We start from the raw sequence: 14,943 nt of genomic DNA on the forward strand, positions 1-14,943 counted from the left end.
AGGGGTGTCAGCATAACAGACCTGAATGAGTGCTTCCTATGTCCTCGCGAGCATCTTACTAGGGAAAGATCACGTAACTCGGTCAGTATTCATATTGTCCATACTAACAGCATCTCAGCCTCCCTTATCAAGCCAAATATGAAACATGGGTCAACAGTGGCTGTCTATCGCAGTCAACAGTGCTTCGTGAATAAATATTAGCCTAACGTAGATGCTGGCAGGGAAAGTCGAAAATCTCTATAAGCAATCCCCTATTGTACAATAAGATCTGCATTCAGCACTAGTCAATCAAGTATTGACGGTATTGTGTAGCAATACCATTTCACAGATTGGATTCGGGTCCAAGTTGTTGCTGGTGCTACCATAGTGTTTCCGCGACGATTCATGGTCTAAAATTTCACTCACGTTGTGATCTGGAGAGTCCCTTGACACTCCTGCCATCACAAAACTGTGCACCCTACATGTGCATCCTCCGCTTGGTATGGACTTGTTCTCTATCTCACCTGATATAACATCATCAATATAGTCTAACTCACTCTGTCAATCCAGTCTACCATTCTTTAAAGTCTCATATCTTACATCATGGCATCCGGCTTTGCTTACCGGATCGAGAACCCGATCAGCAAGGTCTTTGGGTTTTTCAATTATCAGAAGCCACAACCCCCGCAGCCAACAGTTGAGAATGTGTTGTCAAAGGACAGCAGACAATCAAATGCTGGTCTCAATCTCTTTCTTGGTTATTTTCTTCCCCTTGAACTTATCCATCACATCCTTCTCTATTTGGACGTGGCTAGCCTGGGCAACCTGCTTCTGGTCGATGCAGTATCAGAATCTCAAGTTCTATCACTCCGTCCCTATCGGTTGCTCAGAGAAAATGCATTTGAAACACTGCATCTGATGGACAAGATGCGTCTCTCTCACCATTACACCACTGAACAGCTCTATGACGAGTTTACCCAACCTTTGTGTCGAACCTGCCATGATTTCGGACCATACCTCCACCTTCCAACACTCAAGCGCTGCTGTTACAACTGCAATTATCACAATCCATTGTACAGGATCGCCCGCGTGAAGGACATCTGTTTTTACTTCGATCTGAAGGAGACAGACCTTGGGGATATTCCGATTGTCCACAGTGTGTGGGAACCTGGGGTCCGTCTGGCAAGCGTCTCCCAGAGTGATGCGATAGCTGTGCTACTCCACGGGCTCGAAGGATCACAGAGCAAAACACATGAAGCACGTCGTACCATGAAGAGAGAATTTGCGACTTTCTCGGAATGGGAACCCCGGAGGTCTACATTTATTAGACGTCCGCTCGCTCGTCCTCCACTCAATCCTCGTCCGAGCGTGACTGTTTGGTATGAAGGCGACTGCCACCAATTACAATTCATGGCTACCGCTCCATTCCCTTACTGGGATAATGAAACCAAAACCTTGGAGTCTGGAACATACTGTCGGGCTTGTTATCACGATTATAACCACTGGCCAAAGGTCGATAGATCTGATGAAGATGAGTCTTACAGTAGGCGGGCTTATCATCGGTCGTATCAAGAGGTGGATCTTCCGGAGTACTTTCGAACGTGTGCTGCCCTTATTGCCTCTTGGCAACCGAGACGGGCTTATTCCCGTGTTCGCCGTGGCGACGAGTACAGCTGTCAAGACGTGGAGAATCAATTTTGGGTTGAATACCCGGAGCCCAACTATAAACCTCGACGGGCGCTCTCTCCTGATCCTGATTTCATCTTCGAAGACCCATTCAGAGATAATCCGCGAGAACAGGAACTGGAGAAGACGATGTCACCGCCATGAAATTCGAACACGCAAACCATAGTATGGACATTCTGAAGTTATCAGAGGGATAGCTAGTCGGCCCCCATGGATCTTTGCATACATAGTGTTAGCTACAGTGCGTGCACACTACCACAATCCAATGCTGCTTGTGTTCTCAGGCTAGTTAGTAATTTGATATAGCAGTTCAATATGGACTCTTAGCTTGTTTCTCATTCCTCTTGTATCAAACGTTTGTAAGCAGTCAAGAAGTCTGCATGTTGACAGTGAGATGTCTAAGCTAGCGAGAGCTACTATGAGTAACAGATACAGCAGAACTATGTATTCCGGACTTTTTGGGTATTAAATTTTGTCTGCTAATGGTTGACAACATCCCAGATAATTGACTTGTTGTCCCCGGCATAAGGAAACCCTTTCCGCAAGGTTCGAACGCCAGCAATTGATCATTCTTAATATTGCTGTGGTTAACTTGTAATACCAACATATTTTCGACGTTTCCAAAACCTGGGATAAAATATCAGGGCTGAGCACGCTGATTACTATCTAATGGATTCTTTTGATAACCTTTCGGAACGGACGCACTTATCTACATTTGGTTCCCTGTCATCTACCATCAATTCAATTCCATAACGGCTAGCTAACCACCTCCAAAATTTAGTACCACTCAAATTCCTTCCGCGACAAAGTCAAGGTGATTATCATCATATCAACATGTTCCTCAAAGCCATGCGAAAATGGCACTCTCCACCAAAATTCCGGAAAGTCGCAATACGAAGGCAACCCGAGAACATAGATCACCGCACATGCTTCGAGACGCATTCATCAGACAGGATATCTAAGGCGTGATGTGCCACAGAGGTCACAAGGTATACTATCTGTCCCTACTAGAACTGTCTCCCGCAAGGGATTACCAGCCACAGTGGGATGGCGGTGATCGCCCCTCTTTAGGCTGGCATTCCTGTCCTCAGTGTAGATTAAAAGAGGTGATTGTCACCCATATCATGAAGCATCCACAAAGTTTGACAAAGAGAAACCCTTCATGACCCACTTCACCGAGTTCGGTCTGCCGAACCACACACCCTCCGGTATTCCACACCAGTTCTTCATCTGCCGTAAACTTTCTCCACCGGATCATTCATGGTGGGGATATTAGGTTCCCGACCAACCTTGAGTCAAGACTAAGCGAACCATTAAACACAAACCAGATTTCGGTTCACCTGCTTCACCGTGATGTAATTCACAAATTTTCTGGGGCATCGAAGCTGTGGAATGTAAGGTGTCTACGCTGTGTCTGGATCAGTTCCGCATCAACAGTACCAGTACCAATACGACCCCTTGAATAGCCTCATACGACAGTTACCTATGCCCAATTCTTCGTGATTTCCTAGAACTGCCAAGGATCGATCCACAGCTATCCGCCTCATCCAGTGGATTCCCCCCTCACGTGTGTCACATCCTCACTTCTCTTTTGGCACCCAAAGCCCATCTCAATCACCAAACCACCCCAATTGTAGCATACAACCCATACATCCACCAACATGGATCCCTCCCCTCTCTCCAACCGAGCCCGCACAGTCGTCACCTCATCCAACAACCTGATGTGGGACATCCTCAAGAACCCATGGTGTCCTACAACCAAACCCGACGGCTACGTGAACGTAGGGGTTGCCGAAAACGCACTGATGCATGACTACCTGCTGGAATACATCAACACCACGAAACTCACCCTCCCAGCCAAATACCTCACCTACAACGATGGTGCCATTGGCGCAGAGCGCCTCCGACGCGCCATGGTATCATTCCTCAACAAACACCTTCAACCATTCAAACCACTGACCATCAACGACCTCCTCGTCACAAACGGTGTCTCCTCCGCCATTGAGCACATCTCATGGGCTTTCACCGACCCCGGCGAAGGCATCCTCCTGGGCAGACCCTACTACGGCACCTTCATCCCAGACATGTCCCTCCGCCCTGGGGCGACAGTCGTCCCTGTAGAATTCGACGACTGCGATCCATTTAGTCTCCAGGCTGTGGACTGCTACGAGCGTGCACTTCTCGCGTTCCAGCAGAACACCGGCCGGAAAGTCCGCGCCTTGATGCTCTGTCATCCGCATAATCCGTTGGGGCGGTGCTACCCCCGGGAAACTATCATTCATCTGATGCGGCTGTGTCAGAAATATCAGATTCATTTGATCAGCGATGAGATATATGCGCTGTCTGTGTGGGAGAATACCGTTGACGAGCATATTCCCGTGCCGTTCGAGTCCTCCTTGTCCATCGACACAGCTGGCATCATTGACCCTAGTCTAGTCCATGCACTGTGGGGAATGAGCAAGGATTTTGGAGCCAATGGTATCAGACTGGGTGTGATTATCTCCCAAAATAACCCCACTCTGCATAAAGCGTTGCAGGGCGTGTCGTTGTATAGTTATTCCTCGTCTGTTTCGGAACACGTCGCAGCTACGGTCCTTGAAGATACGGCCTTTACTGCGAGGTATATCGAGCTTAATCGGCAGAGGATGTCTGAGTCATATGCGTTTGCTGTTCAGCGACTCAGGGAAAATGGGATTGAATATGCTCCGGGGGTAAATGCTGCGTTCTTCCTCTGGGTTAACCTGGGTAAGAGGTATCGCGAATTACATCCGGAGCAGACTGCAGATTTGGGTGACGGAATCAGCGACAAGGTGATGCAGCTTCTGCTTCAGAGGAAGGTCTTCCTGGCTAGTGGGGTGTTGTTTGGATCTGAGCATAGTGGGTGGTTCAGGATCGTGTTCACGCACCCGAGGGAGTATCTTGAGGAGGCGTTGCGGAGGATAGTGCTGGCGTTGGGCGATTTATGATTTGCTTAGTATTATTACACATCGACTATAAACAACATGTAACTACTTCCCTGCCATCAGGTTCAACGCACTCCCACTCCTAAAATACCCAATCTGCTCCTCGGTAAAACTATGTCTGAGCACAGCCTCCCACTCGCCTCCATTAACCACCAACCTCAAACTGCTCCCCGGAACAAACTCCCCTTCTCCAAGCCCCATAATACTAATCCGATCCTCGGCCCTAACCCTATCATAATCCTGCTCATTCTCAAACGTCAACGCCAACAATCCCTGCTTCTTCAGATTCGCTTCATGAATCCTCGCAAAGGACTTTGCGATGATCGCCACACCACCTAGATACCTCGGCTGCAGCGCCGCATGCTCCCGCGAACTGCCCTCGCCGTAGTTATGGTCTGCGATGACCACCCACGGCACGCCGTTTTCTTTGTAGTGACGTGCTGTAGCGGGCACTTCCTGTCCGTCTTGCTTCGTGAGCTGGTTCCGAATACTGTTCACCTTGCCGTTCTCGGCATTGGTTGCCCCAATTAGCGTGTTGTTGGAGATGTTTTCGAGGTGTCCACGGTAGCGGAACCATGGACCGGCCGGGGTAATGTGGTCTGTTGTGCATTTTCCGGCTGCCTTGATCAGGATAGCGCAGTTCTCGAAGTCGTGTCCAGGCCAGGGTGGGAATGGGGAGAGCTTTTGGAGGCGGAGAGATGAAGGGTCAATTTTGACGGAGATGTTGTCTCGGTTTGCGGGTGGGGGTGCGTAGGCTGAGTCGGAGGAGAGGTAGCCCTTTGAGGGGAGGGAGTCACTGGTTGGCGGGAGAAAATGGAATTGCTCGCCGGAGGGTGTAGGGAGCTTGTCGGTGGTTGGATCGAAGGATAGGTCGCGGGAGAAGGCCTTTGCAATGACGAGCTCGGGGGATGCTAGGAATACGTTGGTTGCTGGGTTGGAGTCCAATCGACCGGAGAAGTTCCGGTTGTAGGAGGTTATGATGGAGTTAGGGGTGCCCTGGTTATGCCGTTAGACATGAAAGTCGTGTGGGAAATGGAATGGCAATACTATACCTTTGGCATGTCAACTCTATCCCAAGACCCACAGCATGGTCCACAGGCATTGGGAAGCATCGTCGCACCGAGTCTCTCAAAGACTGGCAAGATGCCAGCATCTTTCAACGTCTCGCGCGTCTGAACACTACCCGGGGATACCAAAAGCGGCATCTTCGGTTCCAACCCTGCATCCAATGCCTGCTGAGCGAGACTAGCTGCACGTCCCATATCTTCAAATGAAGAGTTAGTACACGAACCAATCAAAGCTGCAGTCAATTCACCCGGCCACTGATTCTCCGCTGCGGCTTCACCGAACCGCGAAACCGGCGTAGAAAAGTCCGGCGTGAAAGGTCCATTGATGCGTGGCTCGAGAGCTGACAGATCCAGCTCAATGACATTATCATACTCAGCCCCCTGGTCAGCCTGCAGCTCCGGCGCAATGCTCTTAACCGCATCAGCCATCTCATGGCGATGGTTAGCACGAAGATAATCCGCCATCTGTGGCGCATAAGGGAATATGGACGTCGTGGCACCCGTCTCTGCACCCATATTGCAAACCGTTGCCATTCCAGTAGCCGATAAAGTCTGCGCCCCAGGTCCAAAGTACTCAATAATGGACCCTGTTCCTCCCTTGACCGAAAGCGTCCCAGCAACGGCATTGATAATATCCTTCGGCGATGCCCATCCGGACAACTCCCCCGTCAAACGAACACCCAATACCTTGGGCGCTTGCAGCTCCAGTGGCAATCCAGCCATCACGTCCACAGCATCAGCACCGCCGACTCCGATAGCTATCATGCCCAGACCTCCCGCATTGGGGGTATGCGAATCCGTGCCGATCATCATCCCACTAGGGAAGGCGTAGTTCTCCAGTACAATCTGGTGAATGATTCCTGCGCCAGGCTTCCAGAAACCCATGTTGTATTTCTGACATGCGGACTCGAGAAAATCGTACACCTCTTTATGATTGTCGAGCGCTCGCGCGAGGTCCTGCGTTTCGCCGTCACGACTGACGATCAAATGATCACAATGGACTGTCGTGGGCACGGCAGCTGTGTCTAGTCCGGCGGACATGAACTGGATGAGAGCCATTTGGGCTGTCGCATCTTGACATGCTATACGTTGCGGGCGTAGTTTGAGTTGGGTCTTGCCGCGCTCGATGCGCTCGTCGAAGGTGGTGTCGAGGTGGCTGTAGAGGACTTTTTCGGCATATGTTAGAGGGCGATTGTATCTAAGGGTGGATATTAGTAGGGCGCTAATGGTTCAGTGTAGGTGGGATGAGTAGTTACCGCTTTCTGAGTGATTGAATGGCGGAAGGGAATTGGGATATGTTTATTTTGTGTTGTTCAAGTCGACTGATTGGCACTTGGGTGTGTGAGGCATAGCCTCTGGCTAACTTGGGACCGCTCACTCGTGTTCTAATCATCTTGCTGATGCATTGGTAAACAAGGGTAATTTATTGGATAAGACAGAAGATATAAATAAATCACAAAGGTTTATGTAACAACTCCAGCTGTGGCTGATTTACACCTCGGTCATCCTGGTGGCGGCATCGGATGGTTCCGTCGGCTGAGCCGATGAGCACATCGCATCTCCTCTATGCGAGGAACAACTAATGACAATAGCAACGCAGTCCAGCTTATCCAACTAGACATATTCCCTCATCTCAACAATACCATCAGCATCATCCGCTTTTTTCTCCTCAGACACTTTACCTCCACTCTCTGCTGTGCCGACTTCCCCGAGCGGCAACCCCCTGGCCATCGGCACAATCTTCCAGATAGAAGGGGCATCCACAAACACCCGATCCAGCATCTCCAGACTACGGTGCATCGTCTCCGGATAAAAGAAGTACACGCAGACTGGTATCGTCGCAGATATGAGCGCATAGATCACGTAGTACCAGCACCCAATCGTATCAATAGCAACCGGCGTAACTAAGACGACCACCAAATTCCATAGCCAGTGGTTAGCAGTTGCGAGCGAAGACATGGCCGCTCGCAGACGCACGGGCGCAATCTCAGCTGTATAGAGAAAGTTGCCACCCATGAAGCCGATTGGGTAGAAGAAGTTGAAGACAAACATAAAGGCAACGTATGCTATCGCCATTGGATGCGTGATTTTGCCCAAGCCGGTGGTGACGGCTAGCACGGCCATGCAAACGGACATACCGGCTCCGCTTACCATGAAGGATAGACGACGGCCCCAGTTGTCGATAGTCCAGAATGTTATTATGCAGCAGAGAGTTTTCCATGATAGTACGCAGGACGCTAGGACTCTAGACATGGTGGGCGTCATGTGTAGGTAGTTTTCGAAGATAGTGGAACTGTAAACGGATATTAGGTTACCTCCGCAGGCCTGATAAATTAGCGGTGGAGACATATACAAATTGAAGTCTTTCAAAGGGTCGCCAACTCACCTGCTGGAAGAAGTTCAGCCCCATGCAGAGCCAAAAGCGCAACAAGAGACGCGTCTTGTCCTTGCGATCGAAGATATCCAGGACGGACATGGTCCCACTCCCCTCCAAAGCAAGCTGAATATGGGCTATCTCGCCCATAATCATCTCATCATGCGCATCCTTCCCTCGATAGCGGCACAGACTAGTTGTGGCTTCTTCGACTCGGCCTCTAGATACCAGCCAACGAGGTGACTCCGGGAATGTGAAAGCAGAAACTAGTATCATTGCCGAGAAGAGGAAGGGAATAGCTAGCGGAGCTCTCCATTGTCCAGTGGAAGGGGGTAAATAGCTGAATCCCAAATCAATCCAGTTGCACAATGTGTATCCCGTACTGATGAAGATACCCGTACAGATACCCAGTTGTCCGCGGTACTTCGGCGAGGCACATTCCGATAGCCATACAGGTACCGTGCCACTGATTTGGCCAATAGCGAACCCTAGGATAACTCGTCCAACGACCAACTGGATCAATGTGGTTGCGGAGACCTGCAGAGCCTGACCGACGACGGTGATCACAGCTCCGATGAAAACTGTCTTTCGACGTCCGAGTTTGTCGCCGTACAGAGAAAGGGATAGAGCACCGATCAGACACCCCATCTGAAACGAGGCATTGCATGCACCCTGGGATGTCGAGTTATGGGACTTTTTTGCACCCGAGGTGTTTATAGTGTCTATGGCTGGGAACACTGACACCCAACTTCGGAGGCTGAGTAGACTGCCCAAGACCGCTTGGTTGTATCCGAAGAGAATGAACGAAGGAGCAACGATGAGAAGTACCAGAGCGACTTGTAGCTGGGTGCCAACCAGAGGGAGAGTAAGGCCTACCATTTTCACGTTGCTTTCTTGTGTGTCCTCTGCTTCATAGAATTACTCGGCGGCTTAAGTACTCTACGTCTGATCCCCCGTGGGGAAGAGCGTCTGGAGTCAAGGAAGAAAAAGCGGGGTGCAGATACCTCATGACATGATCGATTCAGGTCATTGTATTTACCCCTGTTTGATTGGATGATATTTATGGCTGTATGGCGTTGTCTTTCCTGTCCCTCGTCTCGATCGCCTAATAATCAGGTGTGGGTTTGGCACCCCAGGTGGGTATGAGTATCTTTGCACCCATTTCCCATCGGATGCTCCGACAGACTTTGCTAAACGACTCACCGGTGGCGAATGGGCCAATAAGATATTGTGGTTTATATGGAGTGATATGCAGATCACTGACTAGTGCACAGTCGTCTCATGATCATACTTAGTGAAGTTTTGGAGCAGCCAGGCGCAAGATACTTTGACTCAGTAGAGATCTTGATATCGAGAGACAGTGCCAACGCAAAGTTGCATTATGTCTATCTTAGGTTCCTCAATCCTGAAAAGAGACCCCCTTGGGGAGAAGAAGGAAACACATAAACAGCAGAGGTGAAGTACTTGGTGGGTGCCTGGCCACTGTCAAATGTACCGACAAGTTATATTGTACTAATATTACGTTTATAGCAAAGTACCATTACAATCGTTACTGGCGACTGCCCCCGCTTAACAATGAGAGAAAACTTCAAGCACGTTACATTGAATTTCTGGTTTCGAATTATTTAACTCTTCCAATAAATCTGGCCCTCAAAGAGACGACGCGCAGTACGGAAGACAGTTGCCGCCGTAAGCTGATCCTCCTCGAACTTGGCTCCAACAAGCAGATTCCCACTCGCATGACCAATTGTAAGACCAGAATCACTGACGCGATCTTTGTTGGTTGCATCCTCAACAGTGCTACCTCCCACGCGAGCAGCTGCAGAAACAGCCAACGCGACAGTGATGGGAACTGCCTTGTGTGGCTGTCCCACAGAGATGGCCCTTACAAGCAGGTCGACAGAGTCCTTCGCTTTAGACTCCTGAGGTGGCGACACCATGCAGACCTTGGGAATACTTCCTGGAACAGCATCGGTAGTCGGTGCTATACCCATCTTGACCCCCGCCTGGCGCCGGATAGAATCCAGCCTTTGCAGAAGGTCGGGATGAGCGGCAATCTCGTCTGGAGTCAAGTCACCACGGACGCCCAAGCTGCTAGCTGGAACAAAAACGCATGGATTGGCCACGTCAATACATGTGGCTGAAACACCGTCGAACTCGTCCCTTGTCTGCCCCGTCGGCAGCATCTTCCCGGTCACCGAGCCAGCCGGATTGACAAAATCTAGTTGAATCCGAGCAGCTGTGCCGGCAACGCCATCAATAGCAAAGTCGCCACTAGAGGCAGCCTCGCCGTCCACCACGGGAAAGGAGGCAGTGATTATTTTCCCCGTGTTGGTGTTGTGGATGCGTACAGTAGCCGACTCGGGCGTTTGGGAAGAAACAAGCTTTTGGTCAAGGGCAAAGGGACCAATGGCACTGATCATATTGCCACAGTTGCTGGAGTAATCAACATCGGAATTTTTGACCCCCAACGACACAAAAAGGTAATCAACGTCGGCATCGGGGTGGGTGGATTTCCCCACCACGCATACCTTGGAGAGGCTGGAGATACCCCCTCCCAGACCATCAAGCTGCCGTCCGTATGGATCAGGGCTGCCAATGACGGAGCGAAAGATGGCGTCCCACTCCGAGCGAGGAGGGAGATTGGCCTGATTGAACATGACGGCGCGCGAGGTGCCTCCGCGGTAATAGGCCGCAGGAAGGGAGTGTTGCTTCGACAAATAGCGCCGAGCGCTAAAAGCGACCTGATTTCGATAGGTATATTTGAACATGATGGTGGTTTGATGGTTTGGAACAACGTTTGTGCAAATGATTGGGTGTTTTTTAATGTTGTCTCCAGGACAGGAATTAGAGTTACCATCGGATCCATCCGTAACAAATTAACCGGTTACAGCCGCGCTCATCGGTTCATCCGATCGCGAATCGCTTCATGGGTGTCTCCACTCCACCCCTCACCAAGAGACACAGGTATACCCAGTGCCTAGCATGAGAAATACGTTTACGTGGACAGTTTGAATGTCGGATGCACATTACAGAACCAGCTAGCCTGACTAGCATCGGCAAAATCTCATCTGCGGCGTCGGGCCTAAGCCGTTGACCCGAGGGTATTTAGACCGCGACAGATCTTATTGGGCCTGAAGCAGAAAACTGTCATGATTAGATTTTGCCGCACGATTGATCGATTGATCCTGGTTGTGGATCTGAGACCTCTTTCCAATTCAGTCCGGTTAATATAGAAGCCGACGGGCAAGTGGTGGATGAAAATCACCCCCAGCGCCACCTTGATACATTTCAATTAGCTCGACATCACTCCCCACTCTCCGTAGAAACATTAGAACAGAACGCTCCAAACATCTGCTGTGCTCATATCTACTCCCTCCATAAATAGGTCAGCCCATGGGAGGTCCATTTGAACGTCAGGAAGACGTGACGGTGAGTCATGAGCATAGGCATCTGAGGCTGGGTTGCTAGCCTTGGAGGGAAACGTGTGTGCCCTAAGTCCAAACCAGGTTTGGAACTCGGTATCAATACTCAAGTCTGCCTGATTTCCATGTTCGAATAAGGACATAATCGACTGGCCAAGCCGCTCAACAATCCTGCAACATTTTTCTCCGACCGCACGTCCATCGCAAATGCCCCGGAAGAGTGTAAGAAATGTAGATATATTCGTTTGAATCACCGGCTTGGTCAATTCTTGTCGCAAGGGTGCAAACGCTCTCAGAGAATACAGCATTGTCACGGCTGCCAAGAACAACGAGTGAATTGCGATGAACGTATATTTGATGCGATTCCGCGCGTACAATGCGCTATATGAGCTTATCAGACCAATGGCAGACTCAGTGCAGGTCCGCAGATCATCTGGTGATGGCATTGGGACCGCACGTGAGGGACGGTAAAGTGAAAGAACGGCGTGATGGAAAGCAATCTGGAACCACTCAGTGGACTGGAAAGTAGATAAAGTTTGCATATAGCGTGGCGCTGTTATTATCCACTGATTCAGCTCCAGAAAATAAGCACTGCGAAGCCGATCCAGGTCAGCAGGATCAGTTGGGACAGAACCGATGGAATGAAATGTCTTGTAAACACCGGCGTTGATTCGACGGAGCTTAATAATGTGGACAAATGTTGACGTGTCAGCCACATGCGGTATCACTGACTCCTCGACATTGGGGCTCTGTATAGATTCAATGAGCTGGGCATCCGTCAGCTGCATAGGCAAAGGCATGCTGATATCTGACTCTTGGATTCCCAAGGGTCGGCCCATGTTGATAGCCACACTGCAATTAATCACGTACGCGCACCAGAATACACGTTTAGACATCTCTGCATCCATGATGTCTTTCCCAGAAATGCTCTCCTTGCGTTGAAGGTCAAGGCCGATGGCTATATTGAGGGCCATAGCGGTTGTGAACCACATATTGACTGACTGGGGTTCATTATGGCCATACATGCACAGTAGAAGAAGGCACTGAACACATTCAATATTCTCGCCGCTCAAAACCAGGTCCAGGTCTTTTATGGCTTCTTTGAAGAATACCCGATGGGTCTTGTCGCGAGTTTGGGGTGATGACTTCTCTGTTGACGCAATGGCACAGACGATGTTAACCATGAAACTGGTCAATGGCCTCATCTCAGACTTCGTCAGAAAGGGTGTCAAGTGTTGGTTGACGAATGTATGCCGATGTAATACTGGTAAATATGGCCATCGCCTATCGAAAAACGCGCCAGCCAGATTAATGTACGTGTCATTGTCGATACTAAAACCATCTGTTTCAGAAACTTCGATATCTGTGACATCACCCCATATCTCCCAAGCGCTGCTCATAGCACTGCGGTTCTCTCTTCTAGAGCTAAGTTGCAGTGAGAAGGTTGGTCTCAGTATCCGACTAAGGAAGCGACAATCTGGATTCCCTCTCAGTTGGTCAGACTGAGATATAGCCTCGGCAGAATTATGCCCAGGTAATGGAGGATTGGGACTTGGGGTTCCAGAGTCATTAGATCGAACAGTACTGAGAGAATCGGGCAAACGGGTCTCTAGCTGCTGACACCTTTCAGACAGCTCATTACTTCGTCGCTCAGCAGCAGCAAGTTGGGCCCGTAGGGCATCACAATCACAATTCAGAGATGGGTGACGGATCACTAATCTATCCGACATGACGCATGTCGTTTCAGCAGCAGCACATGAGCCGCAAGTTGGCATTCTTCCATCACACTGACAGCTTTAGTGAGTGATAATTTGACTTTATGGTATGTCACTGACCTTTTGCTTGCGTCGTCGACACCGTTGGCATGCCGCCACACTTCGAGGTAAACCTCGACGATGACGACGAGGGGTTGAGCCCGATGGACTTTCACTCATCGAAGCCATAGCTTCTATGGCACTTCAGCGTACAGTAGTGTAGCTGTTGAGGATACAATGAGGCTCATGCGCAGGATGGAAATTGCACTTCGTCTCTGTTTCTAGAACGAAGAGCCTCGGGCTTGGCATCTTATTACTAAGCCGTCTATTTATACTCTGCGTAAGGCCTTCGTTTACTGATGTTCGTGTTGAGTGGCTGCACTCATAGGATAGCTAAATTCTCCCAGAAACTCATGTGCTGCCTGAGTTTGATGGTCTCTGCTCAGTGATGCGCTTGTGTAACAAAAGTAAATGCTCAATCAATATACAGTCGGCCCGGGTTATCCACCATCATCTTCCAGTAGGCCTCATCTCCCATCCAGTCATGCAATCTTTGGAGAATTGCATGGTTGTCGATCATCCTAAATGGTTCTTTGCTTTCTATTGACCTTTTTACCCTGTTGTGTCCATCGCCCGTGTGTGGCCAATCGCTTCCCCAAATAACCTGATCAGGAATCTCTCTCGCCATTGCCTGCACGATAGGCTGCAGGTCATCAAAGGTCGAGGCTGAGTGATCTGACATACGATATAAACCGGAAATCTTTACGTACACAATCGATCGCCTTGCTAATGACAAGAGGGAGCGGAATCCCGGTTGGGACATTGGCGTCGATTGTAACTCCGAAGGTAGCTTGGATGTGCCACGCAAGCCACCTAGATGGTCTGCAATAACCTTTACGGGGAGCTCACGAACAGCATCATGCAGAACTGTAGCATATCAGTCACGATAGCTGTTATACAATGTCATTAGTAGATAAGTACTCACGGTCCCATGTCCATCCTGGAACGAACAACTGAATCGCCCAGCTGGGAAAATAGCGTATGCGGTCTGCAGTACGGTTCAAAAGGCTTATCAAATGTGTAATGTCGACATCTTTCCCATCGGCTTGGAAGTTGAGTCGAATACCTCGCACGCCAAGGGCGTGCATCTCGTTCAGCTGCGCATCGGTAATAGTGTCGAGATCTAACACTGCGATTCCAAACGATCTGATGCCTCTATCCCTCAAATCTCGCAGGCAATGCATCATAACCGTGCAGTCATTCTTGTAAGGCGATGGCTGAACCAAGACAAGAGTAGTATTGTTGTAATCCCTTGCTAGGCTCTGATTCAACGCCAGTAACTTTTGCAGCGGTGCATCCTCGGGGGTATATGCTCTCCCTGCAGCATATGGGCCTAGCTTGGGATCGAATACATGGACATGTGTATCGAATGACTCCGTTGAGAGAAGGAATCTAGATGGATTAGCTTCAACGGCTGTAGTTTCCGGATGTACCTACGGTGTATTAGAGTGCCTTTCATGGGTGGCTAGAGCTTGTGACAGCATTGTGTAGGTAGCCGGTTGGTAAACCATGAATTGCGGTAGACGCCCACGCAGACTATTGAGCTTTGATATTAACATCGCAAGTTCCTGTGCCTCAACGCTGCACTTCCTACGCATCCCCTTCCTTGGCATCAATGGTATGTGGTTGATCCCG

The 14,943-nt window shown here is 49.8% G+C and overlaps 6 protein-coding genes across 6 annotated transcripts; 2 read left to right on the forward strand and 4 right to left on the reverse strand.

Annotated features, from left to right (window-relative positions):
• Window positions 1–444: 444 nt before the first annotated feature.
• BO85DRAFT_509611 (uncharacterized protein) lies at window positions 445–1,950 on the forward strand. The gene is made up of 2 exons (XM_025664503.1): window positions 445–479; window positions 550–1,950. Exon 2 carries the CDS (start codon window positions 583–585, stop codon window positions 1,807–1,809), a length of 1,227 nt encoding a protein of 408 aa, XP_025518576.1. The 5' UTR covers window positions 445–479; window positions 550–582; the 3' UTR covers window positions 1,810–1,950.
• Window positions 1,951–3,045: 1,095 nt separating this feature from the next.
• BO85DRAFT_509619 (putative aminotransferase) lies at window positions 3,046–4,631 on the forward strand (the record flags this gene model as incomplete). The annotated part of the gene is made up of 1 exon (XM_025664504.1): window positions 3,046–4,631. Exon 1 carries the CDS (start codon window positions 3,327–3,329, stop codon window positions 4,629–4,631), a length of 1,305 nt encoding a protein of 434 aa, XP_025518577.1. The 5' UTR covers window positions 3,046–3,326.
• Window positions 4,632–4,673: 42 nt separating this feature from the next.
• On the reverse strand, window positions 4,674–8,948 carry BO85DRAFT_485788 (aconitase; the record flags this gene model as incomplete). The annotated part of the gene is made up of 5 exons (XM_025663342.1): window positions 4,674–5,624; window positions 5,681–5,892; window positions 5,944–6,861; window positions 7,339–8,020; window positions 8,082–8,948. 5 exons carry the CDS (start codon window positions 8,946–8,948, stop codon window positions 4,674–4,676), a joined length of 3,630 nt encoding a protein of 1,209 aa, XP_025518578.1.
• Window positions 8,949–9,665: 717 nt separating this feature from the next.
• BO85DRAFT_234701 (DUF453 domain protein) lies at window positions 9,666–11,028 on the reverse strand. Its single transcript, XM_025654798.1, has one exon. The coding sequence runs from the start codon at window positions 10,838–10,840 to the stop codon at window positions 9,695–9,697; it is 1,146 nt and encodes a 381-aa protein (XP_025518579.1). The 5' UTR covers window positions 10,841–11,028; the 3' UTR covers window positions 9,666–9,694.
• A 46-nt stretch (window positions 11,029–11,074) lies between these two features.
• Window positions 11,075–13,558, reverse strand: BO85DRAFT_509633 (fungal specific transcription factor domain-containing protein). Its single transcript, XM_025664505.1, has 2 exons — window positions 13,383–13,558; window positions 11,075–13,288 (listed from the first exon to the last, which is right to left on the reverse strand). Exon 2 carries the CDS (start codon window positions 13,267–13,269, stop codon window positions 11,401–11,403), a length of 1,869 nt encoding a protein of 622 aa, XP_025518580.1. The 5' UTR covers window positions 13,270–13,288; window positions 13,383–13,558; the 3' UTR covers window positions 11,075–11,400.
• A 165-nt stretch (window positions 13,559–13,723) lies between these two features.
• On the reverse strand, window positions 13,724–14,792 carry BO85DRAFT_457474 (amidohydrolase 2; the record flags this gene model as incomplete). Its single annotated transcript, XM_025661522.1, has 3 exons — window positions 13,724–14,175; window positions 14,234–14,700; window positions 14,746–14,792. The coding sequence occupies 3 exons, from the start codon at window positions 14,790–14,792 to the stop codon at window positions 13,724–13,726; spliced, it is 966 nt and encodes a 321-aa protein (XP_025518581.1).
• Between the last annotated feature and the right edge of the window lie 151 nt (window positions 14,793–14,943).

Source organism: Aspergillus piperis (genome assembly GCF_003184755.1).
Source record: "Aspergillus piperis CBS 112811 unplaced genomic scaffold BO85scaffold_4, whole genome shotgun sequence".
NCBI classification, from domain to species: Eukaryota; Fungi; Ascomycota; class Eurotiomycetes; order Eurotiales; family Aspergillaceae; genus Aspergillus; species Aspergillus piperis.

Coding starts and splice junctions, on each gene's coding strand:
- BO85DRAFT_509611 (XM_025664503.1), top strand. CDS start 583: ATGGCATCCGGCTTTGCTTACCGGATCGAGAACCCGATCAGCAAGGTC.
- BO85DRAFT_234701 (XM_025654798.1), bottom strand. CDS start 10,840: ATGTTCAAATATACCTATCGAAATCAGGTCGCTTTTAGCGCTCGGCGC.
- BO85DRAFT_509633 (XM_025664505.1), bottom strand. CDS start 13,269: ATGCCAACTTGCGGCTCATGTGCTGCTGCTGAAACGACATGCGTCATG.